Here is a 25,089-nt window from a genome sequence, read left to right as displayed (position 1 = left end):
ACCTTGGAAATTTTCTAGTCCAACCCCCTGCTCAAGCAGGAGATCCTAGACCATTTCAACCAACCAACCAATCAATGAATCAATCAACCAATCAATCAGAATAGAGCTGGAAGGGACCTTTGAGGTCTTCTAGTCCAACCCCCTGCTCAAGCAGAGACCCTAGACCATCAGTTAGTCAATCAGAATAGAGCTGGAAGGGATCATTTCAAATCAATCAATCAATCAACCAATCAATCTGAATAGAGCTGGAAGGTCTTCTAGTCCAGCCCCCTGCGTCTCTGTGATCGAAATTCGGGCACTCGGCAACTGGTTCCCGCTTACGAACGTTGCCTTGTCTCGAGGTCGTTTGATTCCCCGTTTGTCATCTTCCCAGCCGGTTTCTGACCAGCAAAATCAAAGCTGGATTCGCTTAACAACCGCACAGTTCACAATTCACTTCACAACTGCCGTGGTTTCCTTTAACAACTGTGGCAAGGAAAGTCGTAAAAAGGGAGCAAAGCTGCCGCCTTTAGCAAAGGGAGATTTAGGGTTCCAATGGTGGGTCGCACTGTTTTTGTTTTATTTTTCAGCCATGCTGCGAATGTCAGAGGATCATGTTCCTCCCGAGCTGAACAAGGTAATCGTCATGTCCTCCGTTTTATGTGCACAGATGAGAGGCTTCTAATATTTCTGGTCCATCCGTAGCCATAGCAACAGCCTTTAGACCAGGGGTAGACCACCTTGGCTCTTTTATGACTGGTGGACTTCAACTCCCAGAATTCCTGAGCCAGCATGGGGGAACCATGCCCCCCTTCAAGACTCGTGGACTTCAACTCCCAGAATTCCTGAGCCAACATGGGGGAACCATGCCCCCCTTCATGACTCGTGGACTTCAACTCCCAGAATTTCTGAGCCAACATGGGGGAACCATGCCCCCCTTCATGACTCGTGGACTTCAACTCCCAGAATTCCTGAGCCAGCATGGGGGAACCATGCCCTCCTTCATGACTCGTGGACTTCAACTCCCAGAATTCCTGAGCCAGCATGGGGGAACTATGGCTCCTTCATGACTCGCAGACTTCAACTCCCAGAATTCCTGAGCCAGCATGGCTCTCCCTTTCCCCTCAGCATGGCTGGCTCAGGAATTCTGGGAGTTGAAGTCCACGTGTCATAAAAGAGCCAAGGTGGCCTACCCTGCTTTAGACTTATATACCGCTTCACAGCCCTCTCTAAGCTTCTTGCAAAGTCACCCTGCTGTTAAATTCCGTGTCTTCCAATCTGCAAGCAGTTCCTTTCGTAAACGAAACATTAAAATAGCCTTTTAAACTGGCCAGGCTGTTTCTATTCTTAGAAAATGATTCTATGTTTTCCTCATCTTAAAAGCCGACTCAATACAAAAGCCGTCGAAAGGATTTTAGGATTAGCTTAATGATGTTTTCGTTACGTTTCCTTTTCAAAATATTATTGCATTACTGCTTTGGGTGTTTGTTTTTTTTCCCCTGTCCAAGTTATTTGAAAAGGTCATCCTGGCGCTTTGTCGATTTGCAGAATTGGGACAGCTGTTGGTTTCGGTTGTGCTGCGTTTTGTGTAGCTGCGTGAAATGTAAATTTGTGGTTGTAATGATTTGTTACGTTTCTTTTTCTCAAAGATGACACAGAAAGACATTACTTTTGTGGCTGATTTTCTCACGGAGCATTTCAATGAAGTAAGCTTACTTTTATTTTATTTATTTTATTTTACTTTACTATTTTATTATTTTATTTATTACATTTTTTATTATTTTATTATTATTTTATTTATTTATTTTATTTTACTATTTTATTCTTTTATTTTATTTATTTTATTTTATTCTTTTTATTTACTTTACTATTTTATTTTTTTATTTATTTTATTTTTATTATTTTATTTTATTCTTTATTTTATTTTTAATTTATTCTATTTTATTTACTTGACTATTTTATTTATTTTATTTTTTATTCTTTTATTCTTTATTTTATTTTTAATTTATTCTATTTTATTTACTTTACTCTTTTATTTATTTTATTTTTTATTCTTTTATTTTATTTATTTTATCCTGTATTTTATATTATTTTATTCTATTTTATTTACTTTACTCTTTTATTATTTTGTTTTATTTTTTATTCTTTTATTTTATTCTTTTATTTTATTTTACTTTACTATTTTATTCTTTTATTTTATTCTTTGTTTTATTTTATTTATTTGCAGATATTTTCCTTTCAAAAGAGCATGTTCAGATCATCTTGACGTAGCTAAACATTTATTTATGCCACTTCCCTTAAAGCTCTTTTTTGTGATGATATAGCAGCCTTAGCAACTTTAAAACGTAGGGACTTAAACTCCCACAATGCCTCAGCCATCATGGTTGGCTGGGGAATTCTGGGAGCGGAAGTCCACGCATCTTAAAGTTGCCAAGATTGGCACACCCTGCTATGTAGGATGGTTAAAACCCAGTTAAAAAAAGGCATGAAATATATATACGTTCTATTTGTTGACTGATTAAACAAAGGCTGGGGACTAAACCGACTTCCCAGTCAAGTCTTGACCGCTGATTCGAGGCTCGCCCAATTCTCAGAATTTAATAATAAAACCATTGCCTCTCCGTTCTCCTTAAGCCATCTGTCTGTCTGCCATCTTCCCTGTTTGCTTTCTAGGCCCCAGAGCTCTACAGCCGTAAAGGGAAATACTTTAATGTGGAAAGAGTTGGGCAGGTAAGGTGCCGCCATTTTGTTTTTTGAGGGACGGTCTGGGCCATGGAAGTCCTTGAGAAACAAAGAGTTGGGCAGCCTGAGTCCCGACAAGAGATACAGCCAAGTTCCCGATTTACGATCACAGTTGAGCCCCAAATTTATGTGGTTAACTGAGAAACTCGTTAAGTCAGGTATCTCCCATTTTACGACCTTCCCGCCGTTGCTAAGTGAATCGCTGCAGTTGTTAAAGTTAGAAGCCTGGCTGTTAAGTGAATCTGGGTTCCCCCGTTGACGTCACTTGTTAGAAGTCCGCAGAAGGGGATCACGTGACCCCCCCCCGGGACACCATGACCGCCATAACTATGAATCACCTTGACTTACAACAGTTTGTTTAGTGACCGTTCGAAGTTACAACGGCCCTGAAAAATGTGACTTACGACCGTTTTTCATGCAGCATCCCCACGGTCACATGTTCAAAAACCAAAGGCTAGGAAACTGACTTGTCTTTGTGATGGCAATCCCCTTTTTGCAAGGTCAGAATGGGGGAGTCAGGTTCGCTTAAAAAACCCGCGTTACTAACTTAAACAACCGCAGCGATTCGCTTGACGTAAAGGTCGTAAAACGAAGCGAACCTCACTTAACAGGTGTCTTGCTTAGCAGCAGAAATTTTGGGCTCAGTGGTGGCCGTAAGCCGAGGACAACCTGCAGATAGATGTAAACGTACGGCCTTCTGGAACCTGGCTAAGTGGGGTTTTGTGAAGGCGACAACGCTCGGAGAAAAGTTGTGCGTTTCTTCCGTGGCCAGGCCGAATGGCCAGTGCCTCTCGAAGCATAAAATGTGTCACTTAATGAACAACTCTTAAAGTCACAAGGCACTGTAGCCGCTGGTTTCACGGAGCACAGGTTTATAGCCATTTCTGATAAATTGTTCCACTCTGCGAAGATAACAGACCGGTTGGAGAAAAAGCTGCGATCAACAGATTTAAAACTGGGCAATAAACCAGTTTTCAAAGGCTTTACCACAAAATGACTAGACCTCTTAACCGCTTTTCTGCTTCCCGGTTGAAAAGAAGAGTAAAATCAGATCTGACATTTTATTTTATTTTATTGCAAACTGAAGTCCTGGCGTATTCCCCCCCCCCCAGATACTTATTAAAACCGTTCTCTTTTCAGTATTTAAAAGATGAAGACGATGATCTTGTATCTCCGCCCAACACGGATGGAAACCAGTGGTTTAATTTCCTTCAAAATAGCAACAGCCTTAAAGGTACAGCCTGGTTTTAATACGAGATCCTTGACAATGGCCAAAGCAAAAAGGAAGTTGTGCGTCCTTTAGAGATGAAGTTTGGGGTGGTTCAGGGTGTTGAGGTGTGAAGGTCTCAGGAGATGGGTTAGCTGATCCTTTGGTTCTCCTGCTTTCATTATGCAGGGTCTTGCATTTTGGAACGAGAGTAAATAAATCTGGATTGTACTTTTCTAACCATTGGCCTTCCCAAAGTTAACATTTTGCAATGTTTCATTTACTCTTCCAAGGGCTTAGTTGCTTCTTGCTGTTCTCTGAACCTCTTATAAAATTATAAGAGGAATTAATTCTGTGAATCCTTCAATTGGTTTCACTCAATTGAATACCAGATGCAGTGCTCAAAGCAGCAGTGTGAGTTTTGTTACAGGCAGTTGTGATTTATTTCAGGAAAAAAAAAATTACACAGGACACCATGCCCTAAGTGGAATTTTCCTCCAATGGGATTTTCCCATGTATTTTACCAGGAAACATAGATAGGGCAGCCTAGAAAAGTCAGTGCCCTCCTAACCATACCCAAGCACCCCGAATTTGTTGGCGATGTCCATTTTGCTCTACGAGTTCATGGTGACCTAACCCTAACCCTAAGTGGAATTTTCCTCCAATGGGATTTTCCCATGTATATTACCAGGAAACATAGATAGGGCAACCTAGAAAAGTCAGTGCCCTCCTAATCATACCCAAGCACTCCGAGTTTGTTGGCGATGTCCATTTTGCTCTCCGGGTTCATGGTGACCTAACCCTAACCCTAAGTGGAATTTTCCTCCAATGGGATTTTCCCATGTATTTTACCAGGAAACATAGATAGGGCAGGCTAGAAAAGTCAGTGCCCTCCTAATCATACCCAAGCACTCCGAGTTTATTGGCGGTGTCCATTTTGCTCTACGAGTTCATGGTGACCTAACCCTAAGTGGAATTTTCCTCCAATGGGATTTTCCCATGTATTTTACCAGGAAACATAGATAGGGCAGCCTAGAAAAGTCAGTGCCCTCCTAACCATACCCAAGCACCCCGAATTTGTTGGCGATGTCCATTTTGCTCTACGAGTTCATGGTGACCTAACCCTAAGCCTTTAGAACAAGTAAAGTAAATTTAATATTCTGTCGCTGGTATAAGAAAAGCTGCTTCTGTTCATGGGAGGAATTGAGCCATATTTTTGGCCGCAAAACCCCAGTTTGTTGGAGGCACTTTTAATAAATAAATGAATTCCACAACTGCCTCTGAGTTATTGTACATTCTGACCCATTATGTAACGGAGATTAATTCTGAAAGGGAAACCATTCTCTCATTGTACCTGTATAATAGAGAAGGCAAATAAAGACCTGAAGAAACTTTTCTACTTTAGAGTAGGAAAAATAATCTAGTAGATACTGGGCATACTACTAAATGTGGCTAATTATTGGATGGAGGAATTGATTACAGAATAACACAGTTGGAAGGGACCTTGGAGGTCATCTAGTCCAACCCTCTGCTCAGTCAGGAAACCCTATACCATTTCAGACAATGGCTGTCCAGTCTCTTCTTAAAAACCTCCAGTGTTGGAGTATTCACTGCTTCTGGAGGCAGGCTGTTCCACTGGTTAATTGTTCTCACTGTCAAGAAATTTCTCCTTAGTTCTAGGTTGCTTCTCTCCTTGATCAGTTTCCATCCGTTGCTCCTTGTCCTAACTTCGGATACTTCGGAGAATAGCTTGACTCCCTCTTTGGGGGGCAGCCCCTGAGATACTGGAACGCTGCTATCATGTCACCCCTCGTCCTCCTCTTCATTAGAACACACGTACCCAATTCTTGCAAACATCCTTTATATGTTTTAGCCTGTAGCCCCCAATCATCTTTGTTGCTCTTCTCTGCACTCTTTCTAGAGTCTCAACCATTAGGCTGAGATAGTGTGGAACCGACTACCTTTAAAACAAACTTTGTTTGGCTGGCTGGCTGAAGAAACGCCTTTTAAAGTTTTCAGCGGGAATGGCCCATACAAACAATGGGTTTGCCTATCGATTGTAGTTTTCGTTTTGTGACCACTGCAAAAAGGTAGTCAAAAGCAGATCAGGTCATTGTATGACCGTCAAGGCTTCATGACCGTGATGGGCAGGCTCCACTAGGATCATAAGTCAAGGGTCATCTATATCAGGGCTGTCAAACTCGCCATGTCATGTGACGTGTCGTGACGTATCGCGACTCCCTTGCCGGCAATGGGGTGGGCGCGCTTCCGTGTGATGAAACCGGCCCGGCAGTTTGACACCCCTGATCTATAACGTTACAAAGCTCATTTTTTGCTTATGTTCACACACTGGTTGTCTTCCATAATGTATCTCATAACAGAAAATGTGTTATTAAAAATGAAACCTTTTCTCGCATGTGTCGATAATTTGACTTTTTTTTCTTTTTTGAAATGTTGCTTAGAAAGCCCGTTGCTGTTTCCATACTACCCTCAGAAATCGCTGCATTTTGTAAAGAGGAGGATGGAAGCTATCATTGATCAGTGTCTCCAGAAACCAGCTGTGAGTATCTGGAGGTCTATCAGAGTTGGGTACGGCAAGCCGTCCAATTGAGCGCAGCTTGTTTAAATATAGATAATTTTATTATGGTCCAAGACCAAGGAGATTAAAAAAAAGTTTCTCATACACAAGGAATTATAACATCTGTCCTATTGCAATCCCATGGTGCCGTATTAAGATGATTTTATTAGGATTTTGCTTTCGCTAAATATTTTATATCATATATTGTATTATCCACATAGTTTTCTGTCTGTCTGTCTGTCTGTCTGTCTCTATCTGTCTGTCTACCTACCTACCTACCTACCTACTTACCTACCTATATCTTGATATCTCTCAATCTCTCTCTCTCTCTCTCTCTCTCTCTCTCTCTCTCTCTATCTATCTATCTATCTATCTATCTTGATATCAATCTATCTCTATCTTTCATCTATCATCTATCTATCTTGATATCTCTCAATCTATCTCTGTATCTATCTATCTATCTATCTTGATATCAATCTATCTCTATCTTTCATCTATCATCTATCTATCTTGATATCTCTCAATCTATCTCTGTATCTATCTATCTATCTATCTTGATATCAATCTATCTTTCATCTATCATCTATCTATCTTGATTTCTCTCAATCTCTGTATCTTTCTATCATCTATCTATCATCTATCTCTCTGTATCTTTCTATCATCTATCATTTCTATCTATCTCTCTGTATCTATCTATCTATCTATCTATCTATCTATCTATCTATCTATCTATCTATCTATCTATCTATCTATCTATCTATCTATCTGCTTTACTTAAACACATGCTTTTTATTAGTGTTGCATATCCGTGATTGCCTGACCTCCGTAAATGCCATACACTAAATGTATAATAAATAAACACGGAAGGAAAGAAGAATTCATGAAAGAAGTGGTGAACTTTAAAACAGAGCCGCAGAATTGGGCTTAAATCTATGGGTCACCTGCAATCCATTTGATTACTTCTAAGCATAGGCCCAGATATGTCTCTCTAAGAAATATCCAGATTTGATTAAAGGAGAGTGGTGTAAAAATGAGGCAGATCCAACCAGGAAGTAACTTAGAATTGGTGCTGTTAATAAGTGCTGGGAATTCTTAGACAAGGAACGGCATAAATAAAATACTTGCCTCTGGCCCTCAGAGATAAGGACAGGGTAGAGACACCTGAAAAATCTACCTTGCGTTACTTTGAAAGGAAATTAGAAGATATCCAGCATGGAATAAAAACGAAGTTAAGGAGAAGGTGGTTTCTCACGTTGCAAACTGATGGAAAGATTGGCCTTAAATTTAGATTTTCCTCACTCTGTTGCACTCACTGAGCTTCTGTCTTCTGGATGTCCTTCCCAGATGATAGGACAACGAGGTCACAGTCCTGTCCTTGAGTTCAAGCTGAAGAAAGCTCAGATTTAGGAAAAGTAATGCCCAGTTACTGGAGAAGGGCCTAATGCTGGGAAAGGTTGAGTGCAATAGAAGAAGCGGACGACAGAGAATGAGATGGCTGGATGGAGTCCCTGAAGCAGTAGGTGTGAACTTAAATGGACTCCAGAAGATGGTAGAGGACAGGAAGACCTGGAGGAACGTTGTCCATGGGGTCGCAATGGGTTGGACACGACTTCGCAATTAACAACAACAACAATGCCCAGTTCCATTTTTTTTAATTATCCCCAGTTCTAGCAGATTCCACAAAAATATTACCGTTCCTTCAGGTAAGGCCATTCTTAGGAAGGAGGTTCACATCATCACACAAACGGCGTAAAACATCACCAATGCTATAAAACTAAGACAAGGTTAACATAAATTTAACTGTGCCATCCAGACTACTTCACTTGTAGTGAACTTAGCCGTTATTTTGGTGGATGGGCTGGAAAGGAAATTGGTCCGTTGAATCAGAAGCCCACTAAATGGGGGGTCTGTTAAATCAGAGATTCGTTGTAGATTTCTGACTTACGTAAATCCTTGAGAAGGAAGCACTGACAACAATTAACAGGCGTTCCAGTTTCCTTTATTCCCACAGAGCCAGTTCCCTTATTACTATGCCAGGGCTATTGTTAGTGCTGCTGCAAGTAATTCTTTTTATTACAGATTTGTAGATTATTTTTTTAAATTGTTCTCTTCTCCAGGATGTGATCGGAAAAACCGTCCATCAGGCCATTTGCATGCCTTTGTATAGAGCCTCAAAAAGGTGGGCAATTTATTTTATTTTATTTTGTCTATTTCTCATACTACAGTTCATGATCCTGCTCAGTCCAATAAAGATCAAAGCACCTTTACAGATAATTCTCGACTTGCAACCATTCACCACTAATCATTTGTTTACTGATCGTTTGAAGTTACAACAGCATTGGGGGAAAAAGTGACTTACAATCATTTTTTCATCCTACCTACTGCTGTCGTGTGAAGACAGTCATGTCACTTTTTTTTCAACGTTGTTGTAACTTCAAACAGACACTAAACAAACTGTTGTCAGTTGAGAACTGCTTGTAGGGAATCAGTTTTCTGCGTCTACCTAGCCTATACCGTTGAGTAGGTTATTTTGACAATTTCTGGGCCCCTTTTTCCTAAATATTTTACTGGGTTCAAAATCTTGACATTCCTTCAGCCTACTGCCTTATGTTTACAAATAGACTTGATCTGGCTGTATAAAAATCCCTACAGTATTTACAACAACAACAACAACAACAACAACAACAACAACAACAATAGAGTTGGAAGGGACCTTGGAGGTCTTCTAGTCCAACCCCCTGCTTAGGCAGGAAACCCTAACCATTTCAGACAAATGGCTGTCCTGTCTCTTCTTAAAAACTTCCAGTGTTGGGGCATTCACCGCTTCTGGAGGCAGGTTGTTCCACTGGTTAATTGTTCTGTCAGGAAATTCCTCCTTAGTTCTAGGTTGCTTCTTTCCTTGATGAGTTTCCATCCGTTGCTTTTTGTCCTGCCTTCAGGCGCTTTGGAGAATAGCTTGACTCCCTCTTCTTTGGGGCAGCCCCTGAGATACTGGAAGGCTGCTATCATGTCCCCCCTCGTCCTTCTCTTCATTAAACTGGACATACCCAATTCCAGCAGCCGTTCCTTATATGCTTTAGCCTCCAGTCCCCCTTTAGCATACACAGTACGCGTATGAAAACTCCACATCCTTTGCTAATTTTTTCTTCCCTGTTTTAGTGAGGACTCGACCCCTCAGCTGCTTAAGCTGCCCTTTTTGTGAGTATATGTGTGCTTTATTACGGTCGGTTCCATACATCACGGGTGCTTCGTTGCTCACAAACGGTCGAAATTATTTTTTGCAGGTGGCACGACAAATCGTACAATTTGCATTACGTTTTATTCACCATGTTAGAGAACTCGGTTTCCAAACTTTATATCTTGAGAAGGCACACCGACATATCAAGGTAACCGTAGCACTGAGCGTGTCTTGTTTTCTTTTTTCAAACACAATTCTGCCAAAAACATCTTTGGAAAAACCTCCAGTATCCGTTTTGTGTGTGTTTTTTTTTAATAGATATTTTATTAGGTTTTTACAGTTACAATCTTTAGTGCTTCATAAACAAAGTGTTGTCTGGGTCCACATATTTAGCATTAATAATAATACATCTTCCATTCCTACTCTCTACTCCGTTTTTCTGGCCATTTGTAAAAATTATCCCTTGTTTGAAAATATTCTGTGTCTTCTTTCCCTTTTATTTTCAATGTAAGCCTGTCCGTTTCTGCACAGTCCAAATTTTTTTCTAATTAAATCTTCTTCCGTTGGTGTTTCTTCATTTTTCCAATACTGTGCAAATGTTTTGTGTTGTTTTTTCCCCCCTGATGTTTAGATCCGCTAATAACGGGCTGCTTGCTGTGGAGTTTGGGAATTTCCTGAACAAAAGTGTTAACGAAAATAAGGAAACAAGGTCAGTCTATGAAAACCTTCCAAAATCCGACTAACTTAATTTGAATGATTCGTTGAATTATAAAAATGTTCAGTTGTGGTGTGTTGGTTAATGAAGACTAGCTCAGCTCTACAACCAAGAACTTAAAACCTGGCAAAAAAATAATAATAAAAAAATAATGTTAACATGTAGAAATGAATAGGTGGGGAAAAAAATACGACTTACCCTAAACAATTTGTTTAGTAACCATTTGAAGTTACAACGGCACACTGAAAAGAATGACTTATGACCTTTTTTCATGCTGACGACCTTCACGGCATCCTGGTACTCATGTCATCAAAATTCAGACGCTTGGAAACTGACTTGTATTTATGACGGTTGAAGTGTCCCAGCTCACGTGACCGTCTTTTACGGCCTTCGGACAAGGGGGAAGCCAGATTCACTTAACAACTGTGTTATTAAGTTCATCACTGTGGCAAGAAAGGTCGTAACATGAGGCAAAATTCACTTAACAACTGCCTCGCTTAGCGACAGAAATGCTGAACTCAAATGTGGTCGTTAAGTGAATCTGGCTTCCCCCATTGACTTCCCTTGCCAGAAGGTCACAAAAGGGAGTCTGTCACATGACCCCAGAACACGGCAACCATCATAAATATGAACCCCGTTGTCAACTGGCTGAATTTTGATCGCCTGACCCTCCCTGGAGATGCTGCAACGGTCGTAAGTGTGAAAAAAACGCCCTTTTTCAGTGCCGCTGTAATTTTGAACGGCCACTAAATGATACTCTCCCAAATCTATATGTCTCTGTGTGAAACGTGATGTTATTTATTTGGAGTCCAGCTCCTACAGCTGTCTGGATGCTCACTTCTACGACAACGAAACCATCACGGTCATCCTGGTGGAAAATTCAGAACAGGAGGGGAAGGAACGGCTTTTGGCTCAGCTGCCTCTGTCCTCCATCTGTAGGGAGCAAAACCAGGGAATGGAGTTTAACTGGAATTCTGGTCAAAGGTGAGAGAGACAAAACGGGGACGCCATTTAGCCTTTTCAGGTTAACTGGCCCTTTGTTTATTTGAAAGGTCTCTTTATCAGGGTTCCCCAACCTTTCCGGTGAACCCAACCAGGGCAGGGCGGGGGGGGGAGAGGGGATGGTTTTGTGGCCGGGGCCGATGCATGCGCACACAATTGCTTGCGTGAGCGGAGCTGAGAGCACCTGTGACGCTCATGCAAATGAGGCCACGAGCATCTGCGGCTCTCGCAAGACTGTTGTAGGTGGAGGACTGCCTGTAAGGTTGTTGGGACGTCTTTGGCAAGGGGGGTCAACAGTGAACGTTCCTCTCATTTGGCTTTCGTCTGTATGCCAGGCTAGACCTGCAGCGGGACGGCATCCCTACGTGTACGGTCACCGCGGAGACTCAGTGCAGGGTGCTGGAGAATATGAAGGCTCACTATGTCACCGTGAACGGTATTCGGAAGGTGTCTTGTGTGGTGAGTGTCACCTTCAAGGATGACTTACTTGTCCAATGGTACAAATGGGTTGTCTCCTTGATGGTTGGGTTGTTAGGAAGCAGAATGGGATAACTTGGTGGGGCCAACTCACCATGGCCAAGTTGCCATGGCTAATTCACCGTGGCCAGCTCACCGTGGTCAACCCACTGTGGCCAATTCGCCATGGCCAACCCACCATGGCCCATTCACCATGGCCAACTTGCCGTGGCCAACTCATCGTAGTCAACCCACCATGGCCAATTCACCATGGCCAACTTGCCATGGCCAATTCACCATGGCCAACTTGCTGTGGTCAACTCGCCATGGTCAACTCATGGTGGTCAACTTGCTGTGGCCAACTCACTGTGGCCAACTTCCATGGTCAACTCACTGTGGTTAAACCACTGTGGCCAACTCACCGTGGCCAACTTGCCATGGTCAACTTACCGTGGCTAACTCACCATGGCTAATTTGCTGTAGCCAACTGACCTTGGCCAACTGCCATGGCCAACTGACTATGGCCAACTCATCGTGCCCAACTCACAATGGACAACACTCTGTGGCCAACTCATTGCAGGCGAGCTCGCTGCTGTATTTAAAGTAATTAAAAGGTTATTTCAGTTTTGTCATTCCCCTTTCATTCTGTCCCTCCTTCGGCATCCTTTCTCCAACGATTCTATTCCACCATTCCTACGATATTATTGTAACTCAGTTGTCCCAGACCCGTCAGGAAGCCGTAAAATTTGCCCATCAGCCTCAGGAGAATTGACGTTGTCAGGGGTTCCTGGGGAGGAAGAATCCTTTGCAGGTAATCCTTGACTTATGACTGTAGTTGACCCCAACATTTCCATTACTACACGAGACAGTTAAGTGAGTTTTGCCCCATTTTACAACCTCTCTTGGCACAGTGGTTAAGTGAACCACTGCAGTGGATAAGTTAGTGGTTGTTAAGTGAATCTGGCTTCCCCCATTGACTTTGCTTGTCAAAAGGTCGCAAAAAGGGATCAGGTGACACTGACCGTCATAAATATGCATCCGTTGCCAAGCGTCTGAATTTTGATCACGTGACCACGGTCGTAAGTATGAAAAATGTCCATAAGTTCCTTTTTTCAGCGCTGCTGTAACTTCAAATGGTCATTAAACCGTTTAATGTAAGTCAAGAACTAGGAGGAGAAGTATGTCCATCTTATTTACATAGCTACCCATGGTTTATCTTATTTCATCAACATGAGATTTCACTCCTCCTCTGCTTCTGTTTTGGAGCGCTTACTCATTTTCCTCTGTTTCACGCTGGCCTGTGGCCGAAATAAAAACAAATTATAAAAACTGGACTGCTTCTGAACAACAAAGGCTGAAAAGCTTACTTCAGGAGACACACTGGTGGTCATCATCACCGGACCTAGGCTGATAACAATTCAGGGGACTGGTTTGTAAATAACCACTCTTAAGCTTCTCCATTATCCGTGAAGAGAGTTGCAATTAGCCTGTTCCCAGAAAGGAGTTTGAAAAAAAAAAGAGAATAAATACAAAATCTCTACTTTATTTTTTTTTTCAGATTTGATTTTATATTTTTTATTATTTATTACCCTCTTTCAGGATTACAATTCTTTTTATATATATACAGTTTTATTTTTTTTAACATCCAGATTCAGCCATAGTTTCATTCCATACAGCATTAACCTTGTGAACTCTCAAGCTTCCCGTTCTATATTCAAGATGGACAATATTTAATATTTATTTGCTACGTATATGTAGGGATGTGGGTCTATGCATATGTTGTTCATAGTATGTTTAGGTGTGTGTCATGTATGTGTTTCACTTTGAGAGCGGGCAACTAAATTTCATTTTTTATGTGTGCCGTTGTGCCCACAGTATAAAAAATGAAAATAAAGGTTATCTTATCATCTTATCTTATCTTTAAACAGAATTCAATAATAATTATTCAGCAAAACGTGTTGTCTGAGTATCTTATTCACTAATACAAATTAAATTCCTAATCCCTAAATCTTTTCTCTAACCATTAATAAAATAGGTCCCAAGTTTGAAAATATTCTGTTTCTTCTTTTTCTTTCAGCCTTAAAGTAAGTCTGTCCATTTCCGCACAGTCTAGTATTTTTTTGATTATTTCTTCTTCTGGTGATGTTTCTTCGTTCTTCCAATATTGTGCAAATATAATTTTTGCCACTGTTATCACACGTAGAATCAAATATGTATTTTGCTTATCAAGTTTTTCTGGCATCATACATAGTAAAAAAAAATCAGGTTTATTTTTTCTCCAGTTTTATAGGTATCGTTTGAAACAAAAATAGTATTTTTGGTAATATATTCATTTTCACCCTAGCAGTTCTTCCTAACATCGACAGTTGAAGAGTCTTCCATTTTTCCAAATCAAGCTTTATTTGATTTAACAATTTAATGTAATTATCTCCTTTTACTGTTGAACATCTTGCTGTCAAATATATTCCCAAGTATTTGACCTTTTTGACTATTTACAATTCTGTTTTTTTTTTCTGATAATTGCTTTTTTTGTTTATCTGTAAGATTTTTTAACGCGCTGTTGGTTTTGAACGATATAAATAGTCCAGTGGACCAGTTCTTGTAACCTCATCTCAGTCATCTCGGTTTATCTTCCTTGGGGCAAAAAAAAATCACTTTTAATTTTAGGGTGACAGCATCCAGCTGGTGACATCTCTCTGTCTTAAGTACCGAAAGTTCAGTTCTGAGGCAAATGGCTTTAACATTCAACCGTTCTTCGTATTTTCCCTAGCTAAGTTCAAACCTGAGGCACATCCGGGTGTTTGAAATGGATGAAGACGATGGAGAAGCTGAGGATGAAGAAGAGGAGGAAGTGCCTCAGGCTGTCGGCCTACCTCAAGAAGAACTCAACCAGTCAACAGACACGGTTGAAGGAGAATAAGTGCATCACTTGGCTCAGCTGAGCTGGTAGATGAGGTCTCAACCAAGCTTCTAAGATGGAAAGAAATGTTCATTTCGGGGTCTTGGACATTAGGCAGAAGAACTGGGCATGTGGTCCTTCTGTTGGAAAATGAAGTTATGGAAGAATTGTGTGCTTTTCCGTCTGTCTGGTTTTTAAAACTCACATTCTGCCAACCTCTCTTTCTTGTGTTATGGTCCACTGTCTGAATAACACAACTGGAAACAAACAAGTCTTCAGATATTCCTGCCAACATGGTCCAGCTTTTGATATTCCCGCCGTTTCCTAAACTCCATTGCTTCTCTGGATTTCTAAACAAGTGGTCTCTTTTAGATGTCACGGTTTTTTTGTCGATGTGTCACTATCCCAAGTTTGCCAGAGTAACGTGGAGAATGGCTGGGGAAGTCTCTTAAACCAGGAGTCTTCAAATTTTGGCCCTTTTATGACTTGTGGACTTCAACTCCCAGGATTCCTCAGCCAGGCACGCTGGCTGAGGAATTCTGGGAGTGGAAATCCACAAGTCATAAAAGGCCCAAGTTTGAAGACCCCTGTCTTAAACCATGACCCCACCATCACCCTTGGCGGTATTCAAAATGCGGTGTAAAGGAAAATAAAATACAGAGATTATTTTGTGATTGTGCTTTTCGGTTGCGCTTTTCATTTCACAATCCCTGTCTCATCGACACTTCCATCGTCAAATTATTTTTCAGCTGCTTTAATCCAAAACAAATGTCCTTTTACAACTTTAGTGTTTGCCTGCTGCTAAAAAAGTAGTCACCTGTCTCAAAAGAATGTCATTTTAGATAACTTCGGAGAAACTTCATCATTCAGTTTCTGGTAATTTCCAGCATTGTGTCAAGAATTATGAAGGGTGTGTGTGTGTGGTTTTTTTTTTTTTACAATTAAGGTTTGAAAGCTTGAGATGCCATGCAAACTAGAAAAATCTAGTGAGTTAAATTCAGGTTGGAAAATTACTTCAAGTGTGTGTCGAATACTAGTTAATGTTTGATTTCTAACCTAAGACGACTAATATTAATCAATCAGTACAATTTCTCCTGGAAACTCCAAACTAGCAAAAAAAAAAAAAATTATCTGAACTGGATTTTTAAAGGAGCGCTCTTGGGACAAGATTAATTAATGTCAAAGAATTCTTGATACAGAATTATAATCAGAATATAGTAAATTTTCAGGTAAGGTACAATTGGGCATAACAACATAGATATTGAAATAGCTTTGTACCTACATGAACATCAAGACAATACATTTCAGTTGAGAATTTGGAAAAAATTCAGAGAAGAGCAACTAAGATGATCAAAGGCCTGGAAATTAAAATATATGAAGAGTGGCTGCAGGACTTGGGTTTGGCCAGTCTAAAGAAAAGAGGAAATAGGGGAGACATGATAGCAGTATTCCAGTATTTGAGAAGCTGCCACAAAGAAGAGGGGGTCACATTATTCTCCAAAGCACCAGAGGGCAGGGCGAGAAACAATAGTTGGAAATTGAACAAAGAGAGAAGCAACCTGGAATTAAGGAGAAACTTCCTGACAATGAGGACAATTAACCAGTGAAACAGCTGACCACCAGAAATCGTGGGTGCTCCATCACTGGACATTTTTAAGAAGAGACTAGACAATCACCTGTCTGAGATGGTATAGGTTCTCCTGCTTGAGTAGAGGGCTGGACTAGAAGACCTCCGAGGTCTATTCTATTCTATTCTACTCTACTCTGTTCTGTTCTGTTCTATTCTATATTCTATTCTATCCCAGTATTATACAGTGATAGCCCTTTGGAGGCAGACCAGTAAGATACCATGTATTGAAGGACACTGAGAGGTCCAAAAGGATAAAAGATTTCTACTTTCCAAAATAGGTCCATAAAGAAGAGCAACTAATGCTAATGTAACCTCTGCCCAGTTTGGAAACCAAATTCAAAAAGGGCCCAGGTCATTTGCTTCATGTAGGTACTGTAGAACTGGTTATGTTAGAAATTCTGTTTATATATAGCACCATAGATTGATCAAAGTGTACTGTCACCATGTGCTTTACTGCTTAACTGTTTTGTCTGTAACAGGAAACAGGATACTTAGAGTATACCATAGACCCAAACTTGTAAATACTGCCATCTACTGGCTGAATACAACTCTAGTTGTTGCACAAATATACAGTCCAACAATGAATTCCAACAGGTTAAGAAGGGTTGAATGTAATCATCTAAAACTCCTGTATCCAGGATTGGCCTCTTCAGAAAGGAACATACTCCAGCCTTCTTCAAGTTTGCCAGAACGTCTGTCTCTCTCTTAAGGAAGTATTAATCCAAGTGTTTACCTGTCCTCGAAACAGATGTAGAAAAAGCTTGTGGCTCTAACTTGACAAACCAGACTTCTAATTTAGCAGAGTCATAAGATCATTGCAGATGGAGTGAAATAAAGTCCACTGATCAATTTTTCTCGCTGCAAAGCCATCTTGTGAGTCTACAACTCAATTTTAGAAGAAGAATTAGAAATCCTGATCCTTTTATGAATAAAAGAAAGGTATTTCTTGGCCCGGAAGGCAGGGGGCGGTTGACTTTGGTTTCGCTGAAAATCAATAAGCGCGTTTCAAGTGATCGTCTCTGTTTAATATTCGTAGATTGGAAGATATTTTTTTTTTTTTTGCCTGTCTACTGTCAAGCAACGTGAGTGGCCTAGAATGCACTTGGATCTTTACATTATCTTGCAGAATAATTCCTACAGATAAGCATTCAAGAGCAAAGGTAGTAGCACACTTCAAACGGTGACTTGTTTGTTCTAAACTAAAATGTCAGATTGACCCAGATTTTCCACCAACGTAAGAGTAGTAAAATTGTATTGCTTTCGAAAAAAGAGATAAGATTGAGATTCTTACATGTCTTGGCACAAGGTTATGTCTGTAGTTGATCTTTGGGGAGGGGGGAATAATAGAAGCACAAACCCTTTCTCTACAAATCTTAATGGTCTAGAGTTCTATGATTTAATCAGAAAGTCCAAATCTTGATCGATTTCAGAGAATTTAGAGCAGCGGTTCTCAACCTGTGGGTCGGGACCCCATTTGGGGTCGAACAACCATTTTACGGGGGTCGCCAAACAACGCAGTCCGCCATTTTTTCCCCCTTTTCCTTAGCTGTGCTACTCCCTTTTATTCTATTGGCTTTTGAAAGCCAATAGAAGAGACTCTCTTGAATAGAGTCTAATTCTATTGGCTTTCAAAAGCCAATAGGAATTGTCCAGGCTGTCTCTGCCCTGCTGAGCCCGCCAAAAGTCCCATTCTGCAAACGGTGCTGCACCAGTTGAGCAGTCCTCGACTTACGACCGGTTGGGGGTTGCGGCATTAAAAAGGTTGAGAACCATTGATTTAGAGGAACAGGAAGATGACAGCCAGCCTGGCCTGCTATTAGAAGTTAGCTGTGCAGCCAGATTAAGTGATGGCATTTGGGAAGTGTAGTAAAACATAGAGCGCATGCAATAGTTTTGTCTCAATTTCATGTTCAGTTTTACAATCTGGTAATCCTGGTATTCTAAGACTGAGCATGAAATTGGAGCAAAACCTGATAGGAGAAAATACGTCATATTTTGATGCTCTCTGAGATTTGTTGTTTCCTTGAAGAAGTTTCATTACCCAACTAGTTAATTGGGGAGGGGGGGGGTACATGATAGCTGTCTTCTGGTACTTGAAGGGCTCTCACAAAAAAGAAGGACTTGACCTATTCTCCAAATATGAGCCCCGGACGAGAAGTAACGGCTGGAAGAGGGATCCAATCTGGAACTAAGGAGTTAATTAATCCATTAATCAATGGAACAGCTTGCCTCTTTCCAAAGTTTTGGGTGCTCCATCGTGGGAAGCTTTGAGAAAAAGATTGGATGGCCATTTGTTCAAGATGGGGGTAAGGATTCCTGCCTTGGACAAGGAGTGGTGGAATAGAAAACCTTCACGGTCCCTAGATCAATGTTCAGAGATGCCCTACAGATCTTAACAACCCTGAAACATATTGTTTTAAGGTCAGACAATTTTCTGGAGTTCAGGTGACCACCTGCAAGAGAAATTGGGCACTTCTCAAATATGCATCTCTATTTTCCGGCTCCAAATAAATAGCTAAAATGGTGCGTTTGTCATTGACCAATATTTGGGATGTACCGCGGTGTGAATAGCTGACGATGGGTATACATGCTTGCTGATTCAAGTCTGTGTCTCATGATATCCAGTAGCAAGTGCGATCATGATCCAGTGGCTGGAATAAGACACCTGGATTAAAAGCTCAAAAAGTCATGTTCAAGTCAAATTCAGCTAGAGAAGTTCTCTGAGTCAGTGATTCTCTTTCAGAAAAACCTACCCGTGTCTTCCTTGTTATTTTTTTCTTTTTTCTTTTTAATGGAGATTGGAGCTCACGGAAAAAAGGTGTGTGAATCTTACTTTTTTATTCACTGCGCACCTCAAACAACCTGAACAATAACAGTGAGGATGCAGGGGTGTTTATACCTTTGTGATAATCACCTGGGCTAACGAACATGGCCAGGGTGGATCAAGGAGCAATTGTAACCGAGGAAAGTGCGCATGAATAAATAAAATTACAAATCTAGTTCCCTTGAACAATGGAGGTCACGCATCCTAGCTTTTATCTACCATTAAGTGTGGGAAATTATACGCTGGGGCGTTCTTGATATCCCCATAGGCGCAAAATAGCTTCTGCAGGGGCGTTCCAGCATCCGAGCACGGTCCCAGAATTGCGTAAAGTGGGCAGCCATGTAAATGGTTAAAGTAAAATAAAAATAAATGTCTGCTTAACTTTGTCCTTCTAAGGAAACAGCCAGTTGCAGCAATCCATCAGGTGGGTGTGACACATTTGGGGCCAAAAGTTGGCTAAGGAAATAAAGCTAATAGGTTTTTATATTGTTCGTGCAAAACAAAATGCAGAATGTTTCGTAACTCTAACCACTTGGTTCCTGAAGGCTGTCTAAAGGGCTTTGGTAAAATAAAGGTATATATTTAAGATGCATGGTGCATGATGTATTATATATGATGTATGATGTTTTTTCCAAAGGAAAAAAATATCTATCTATCTATCTATCTATCTATCTATCTATCTATCTATCTATCTATCTATCTATCTATCTATCTATCTATCTATCTATCTATTTATCCATCCATCATCTACCTACCATCTATATCTATTATCTGTCTGTCTATCTGTCGTCTACCTACCATCTATCTATATTATCTGTTTGTCTGTCTGTCATCTACTTATCATCTATATCTATCTCTATTATCTATCTCTCTCTACTGTCTCCTATCTCTTATCTTCTCTATCTATCTATCTATCTATCTATCTATCTATCTATCTATCTATCTATCTATCTATCTATCATTTCTCTCATCTTTCTATCATCTCTATATCTGTTATGTCTATCTATATCTATCTATCTATCTATCTATCTATCTATGTATGTATCATTGTGTATATTATCTGTCTATCTTCTTTCTCTTTCTCACACACACACACGCACACACACACACACACACACACATCTATCTAAAGATTTCACTATATATTTTTTTTCCTTTTGGAGGGGAAAGCAAAGCTACCAGCCCCATAAAAGCAAAATAATGGGAAACAAAGCTACTGAAATATCTTCTCGGACAAATGCAACCATTTTCTAAAAGAACCCCTTGTGGTGCAGCGGGAACATACATATTTTTCCTCATCGTTCATTACGGTGCGCAATATTATCTTATGTTTTATTTCTCCATCGCTGGGGCATTTCAAAAACCACTGAACGGAGGCCTAAAAAAAAAAAGTGCAAAAAGGGAAGCTATTCCTGCTCTCCTGCTGTCCGACAGGACTGTCATTTTAATCTCAATTATGCTGAAGATACGCCGCATACTTTTGAAGACCGCTTCCTCTTCTCTATGACCCACCACAAATCATACTTAATCTTGGCTTGGTCTGACACTTGAAATGGCAAAGTATATTTACTCGGCTGTTTTAGCTTTACCAGTCCCCCCATAACTCTATCACCAGGGCTGTGGTGACAGTGGAAACGGGAGGAGGAAGCACTAGTTATGCTCTCTTCAGCTCCTAAAGCAGGGGTGTCAAACTCAATTTCACTGAGGGCCGCGTCAGCATTGTGGTTGCCCTTGGGGGGTCGGGTGTGTGTGGCCAAAGTAGGTGCAGCCTACTGGGTGGGCATGGATGGAGTGGGTGTGGCCTACTGGGTGGGCATGGCCAGCTCTACATCGTTCGCGTCAAGGGTGCCTGTGGGGGCCTGGGCAGGAGTGGGACAGATCTGAGGGTCTCTGGCAGAAGGGGATGGGACCAGGGCAAGCGCCAAGGCATGGTCCACTGGGCAAGTGCCAAGATGGCCACCACAAAATTGTACATTGGCTCCCAGCTGGCCAGGGCCAAGGCAGAGGGGGCTGTTCCCTCACTGTTTCCAGGATGGCTTCGCGGGCCACATGAAACCACTTCGCGGGCCGCATCCGGCCCCCGGGCCTTGTGTTTGACATGTCTTTCCTAAAGGAAAGCCACAGTGTAAACCTAACAACAAAACAATAACATAATATTACAAGGACAACCCTGTTTTTTTTTTTTAACCAATGGGTGAGTTAGAATTGGAAAAGACACTTGTTCCTGAGAACGTCTTTCTGATCCAGTTGGGAGAGACAACTCTGGAGTCCCAGTGGACCATCACTTAAACACGAGCCAGGCGTGTGCGGCAGCAGCCAAAAAAGCTAATACAATCCTGGGTTGCATAAACAGAGCCATAGAATCAAAATCACGTGAAGTATTAGTACTGCTTCATAAAGTCTTAGTAAGGCCGCACCTGGAATCCCGCATCCAGTTTTGGTCACCCCATTACAAAAAAGATGTTAAGACTTTGGAAAAAGTTCAGAGAAGAGCAACTAAGATGATCAAAGGCCTGGAGACTAAAACATATGAAGAACGGTTGCAGGGCTTGGGAATGACCAGTCTAGAGAAAAGAAGGACTAGGGGGTGATGTGATAGCAATGTTCCAATATTTGAGGGGCTGCCACAAAGAAGAGGAGGGTCCACCTATTCTCCAAAGCACCTGAAGGCAGGACAAGAAGCAATGGATGGAAACTAATCAAGGAGAGAAGCAACCTGGAATTAAGGAGAAACTTCCTAACAGTGAGGACAATTAACCAATGGAACAGAAGTTGCCTTCAGAAGTTGTGGGTGCTCCATCACTGGAGGTTTTCAAAATAAGACTGGACAACTACTTGTCTGAAATGGTAAAGGTCCTGCTTGAGCAGGGGGCTGGACTAGAAGACCTCCAAGGTCCCTTCCAGCCCTATTCTAATTCTGATATTCGCTTCATCAACTGTTACCTTTTATGATATTTCATTGGGAGTGTTGGCGATGGCAATTTCATCTCAAATCATGGATGGGCGGGAGACAAGGGCAGCTACTAGCTATCCAATCATGGCCCAATTGGACTGTGGTTGTGTTCAAAGGGAAGGAAGATCTTGAGTCAACCCGTTTTCCTCAATCTTCTCTAGAATTTTGCACAAAGAACTGAATCAGGCTCTTGTTCATTCAAAGCATGTGGTCCACAAAGAGCCGGATGTTGTAAGCACAACCCACTGGAGTGTCGAAGGTGAAGTAACGTTCAATGTGAGGCTGTTCCATGGTGAAATCCAGAATTTCTTCTTTGAATCAATTGGGCTTTTCAGGAATTGCGTCGGTGTGTAATCAAGAACTTGTTGAACCGAGGACAGAATAGGTTAGCTAAAGGGCAACGACTCAGCCATTTCTGTGTAAACATCTTGAGCTACAGATGGCACTCACAACAATAATGGAGTGGTTAAATTAATGACAACCGCCCTGTATTAACTGTAGGACTATTTGGTGGGCATCAGGTTGTTTTTAAGATCCTTAGGTTGTGAAGACATCACAAAGGGAGTTTGTCCTCTTTGTTGGCATGGTTTTCCAAAGAAAGTGATCCTTTGAACTGTTGTGGCCGACCTGAACTGGGAAAACTTTAGCACAGGTGCCATCAGATCAGTCTATGGAGATTCTCCATCATCTGGGTCAAGGTTGTCCCAAAGAAGCTTTTTCAGGAGGCAACTGGACCTTCTTGTTTTTCTCTGAAGATTTTTCGCTTCTCATCCCAGAAGCTTCTTCAGCTCTGACTGGATGGTGGAGGAAGGGAAGGATTTATACTCCTTGCAGACAGCTGGTCAGTTGCATCCTTTAGAGAGTCATTGAGGCCATTTGAAAAGGCTTCTTCCTTCTTCCTCTTCCTTCTTTCCCTTTCTCTTATCCTTCACCTCCTCTTCCTTTTTCTTTCCCCCTCCTTTTTCTCTCTCTCTCCTATCTTCTCCTTCCTTTCTTTCATCCCATCTTCCTCCTCCTTTTCCTCTTTCCCTTTCATCCTTCTCCCAAAGAAGCTTTTTTCAGGACGCAACTGGACTTTGTTTTTTCTTTGAAGGTGTTTCGCTTCCCATCCCAGAAGCTTCTTCGGCTCTGACTGGATAGTGGGGAATGGAAACTCCTTGCAGACAGCTGGTCATTTGCCTTCTTTTAGAGAGTCCTTGAGGCCACCTGGAGGTTTATCTATGTCCTCAGGGTCACCTGAGTGGTGCAAATGGGTGTGGAGTCTTCTTGGCTGCAGGATGTTTTCTGCCCTGGATCCCTTCCCTGTTGGAGATGGGCACAGGAGGTTGGCGATGAATCTGTGTTGTCTGCATCGCAAACTGAAGCGCAGACCGTTCCCGTAATCTGTAATGTTTTCTGGAAATCTGTTCATATTCCTTCACCGTTCGAAGGGTGTTCATCCCAAACTGCATGGCTTAATGTCCATGGAGACTCCCCTTCATCCAGGTCATGGTTGTCCCAAAGGTGCTTTTTTTCAGGAGGCAATTGGACTTCCTTTGTTTTTCTTTGAAAATATAAATCCTTCCATTCCCCACCATCCAGTCAGAGCTTGGCTGAGCAGCCAAACATCTTCCGAGAAAAACGAGAAAAATCAGACCAGTCCTTTACAGCTCCCTGTAGTTCTGTCTAAGCCCGGTGTAGGCCACCTGGGCTCTTTTATGACTGGTGGACTTCAACTCCCAGAATTCCTGAGCCAACCATGCTGAGGGGAAAGGGAGAGGTTTCCAAGCTGAGCCAGGCTGGCTCAGGAATTCTGGGAGTTGAAGTCCACAAGTCATGAAGGAGCCATAGTTCCCCCATGTTGGCTCAGGAATTCTGGGAGTTGAAGTCCACGAGTCATAAAAGAGCCAAGGTTGCCTATCCCTGCAGTAGGACTAGGCCGCTTTATGACTCGTGGACTTCAGCTCCCAGAATTCCTGAGCCAGCCATGCTGAGGGGAAAGGGAGAAGTTTCCAAGCTGAGCCATGCTGGCTCAGGAACTCTGGGAGTTGAAGTCCACGCATCACAAAAGAGCCAAGGTTGCCTACCCCTGGTCTAAGCTCTTAAAATGCTTTGTTTGGCACAGTATAAACTAGTCTCCTGCTTGAGCAAGGGTTGGGCTAGATGACCTCTAAGGTCCCTTCCAGCTCTGTTATTCTCTTTCTTGATGGAGACTTATGGAATAGAATTCTTCTCCCCTGAAAGTCACATGCTGATGCGATTTTTAAAATGGAGAAATCTAAACATGGCAAATGGCTATTCCTAATAAGTTCAGCTGCTAGTTTGTTTAATCCGTCATGTTAATGCCATCTACTTCCATGATTCATGAAGTGAATTACTCAGTATTTACAAGTAGATGGAGCAGAATCAGGTTGATCCAAGTTCTGCTTATATCAACGTCAAGAGTCAGAGACAGGGAAGACCTCAGAAGTGTGTGTTGAAACTTCTTGGTCCCTGACCTGAGTTTTATCATGCACATACACACATACACACAAAGGAAATATGGCTCATCTCTTCCCATGATACTGAGCAAAGACTCAAGATTTCTGATTGGTTACTCATTTTACAAGTACAAAAGCTGCAACTGGACCAGTCCTTCATCAGGAACTTATTTCATCTTGGAGAGGCTGATTTCTTGAGTTTCGTGAATTTCGGAGGATAACGGAGATTGCTACAGGTAAGTCAAGACGAAGAAACTTTAAAGGTTTGCTCAGTTTCATCGGAAGAGAGAAATAAATTTCCTATGTTTCTCTTCCGGCATACAACTTGTTCCGGTTTTGCTTTTCAGCGGACATCCATGAGTTTGGTCTGAGTTTTCCTTACCTTTGGTCTTTATTTTTCACCTACTTCAGGCCCCGAAGGTGGGTCACAGGGGGAAAAAGTTACATTGATATCATCCTGAGAGATT

General features: G+C 41.5%; 1 protein-coding gene across 1 annotated transcript in view; it reads left to right on the top strand.

Annotated features, from left to right (window-relative positions):
- ANAPC4 (anaphase promoting complex subunit 4) overlaps nt 1-15,435 on the top strand; it is a 30,435-nt gene extending 15,000 nt beyond the window's left edge. Inside the window, exons 18-29 of the mRNA XM_039361493.1 lie at nt 570-616; nt 1,629-1,685; nt 2,653-2,709; nt 3,862-3,955; nt 6,391-6,488; nt 8,624-8,685; nt 9,666-9,704; nt 9,791-9,892; nt 10,316-10,393; nt 11,213-11,383; nt 11,737-11,860; nt 14,628-15,435. Coding sequence (XP_039217427.1) covers nt 570-616; nt 1,629-1,685; nt 2,653-2,709; nt 3,862-3,955; nt 6,391-6,488; nt 8,624-8,685; nt 9,666-9,704; nt 9,791-9,892; nt 10,316-10,393; nt 11,213-11,383; nt 11,737-11,860; nt 14,628-14,777 — 1,079 coding nt within the window. The 3' untranslated portion in view covers nt 14,778-15,435. The remainder of the gene's footprint in view (nt 1-569; nt 617-1,628; nt 1,686-2,652; nt 2,710-3,861; nt 3,956-6,390; nt 6,489-8,623; nt 8,686-9,665; nt 9,705-9,790; nt 9,893-10,315; nt 10,394-11,212; nt 11,384-11,736; nt 11,861-14,627) is intronic.
- Nucleotides 15,436-25,089: the final 9,654 nt, after the last annotated feature.

Source organism: Crotalus tigris, unplaced genomic scaffold (assembly GCF_016545835.1).
Source record: "Crotalus tigris isolate CLP2741 ecotype Arizona unplaced genomic scaffold, ASM1654583v1 scf7180000019298.7629538967:1458412, whole genome shotgun sequence".
Taxonomy (NCBI): Eukaryota; Metazoa; Chordata; class Lepidosauria; order Squamata; family Viperidae; genus Crotalus; species Crotalus tigris.
The sequence above is the reverse complement of the archived record's forward strand: the minus strand, read 5'-3'. Positions and strand labels throughout refer to the sequence as shown.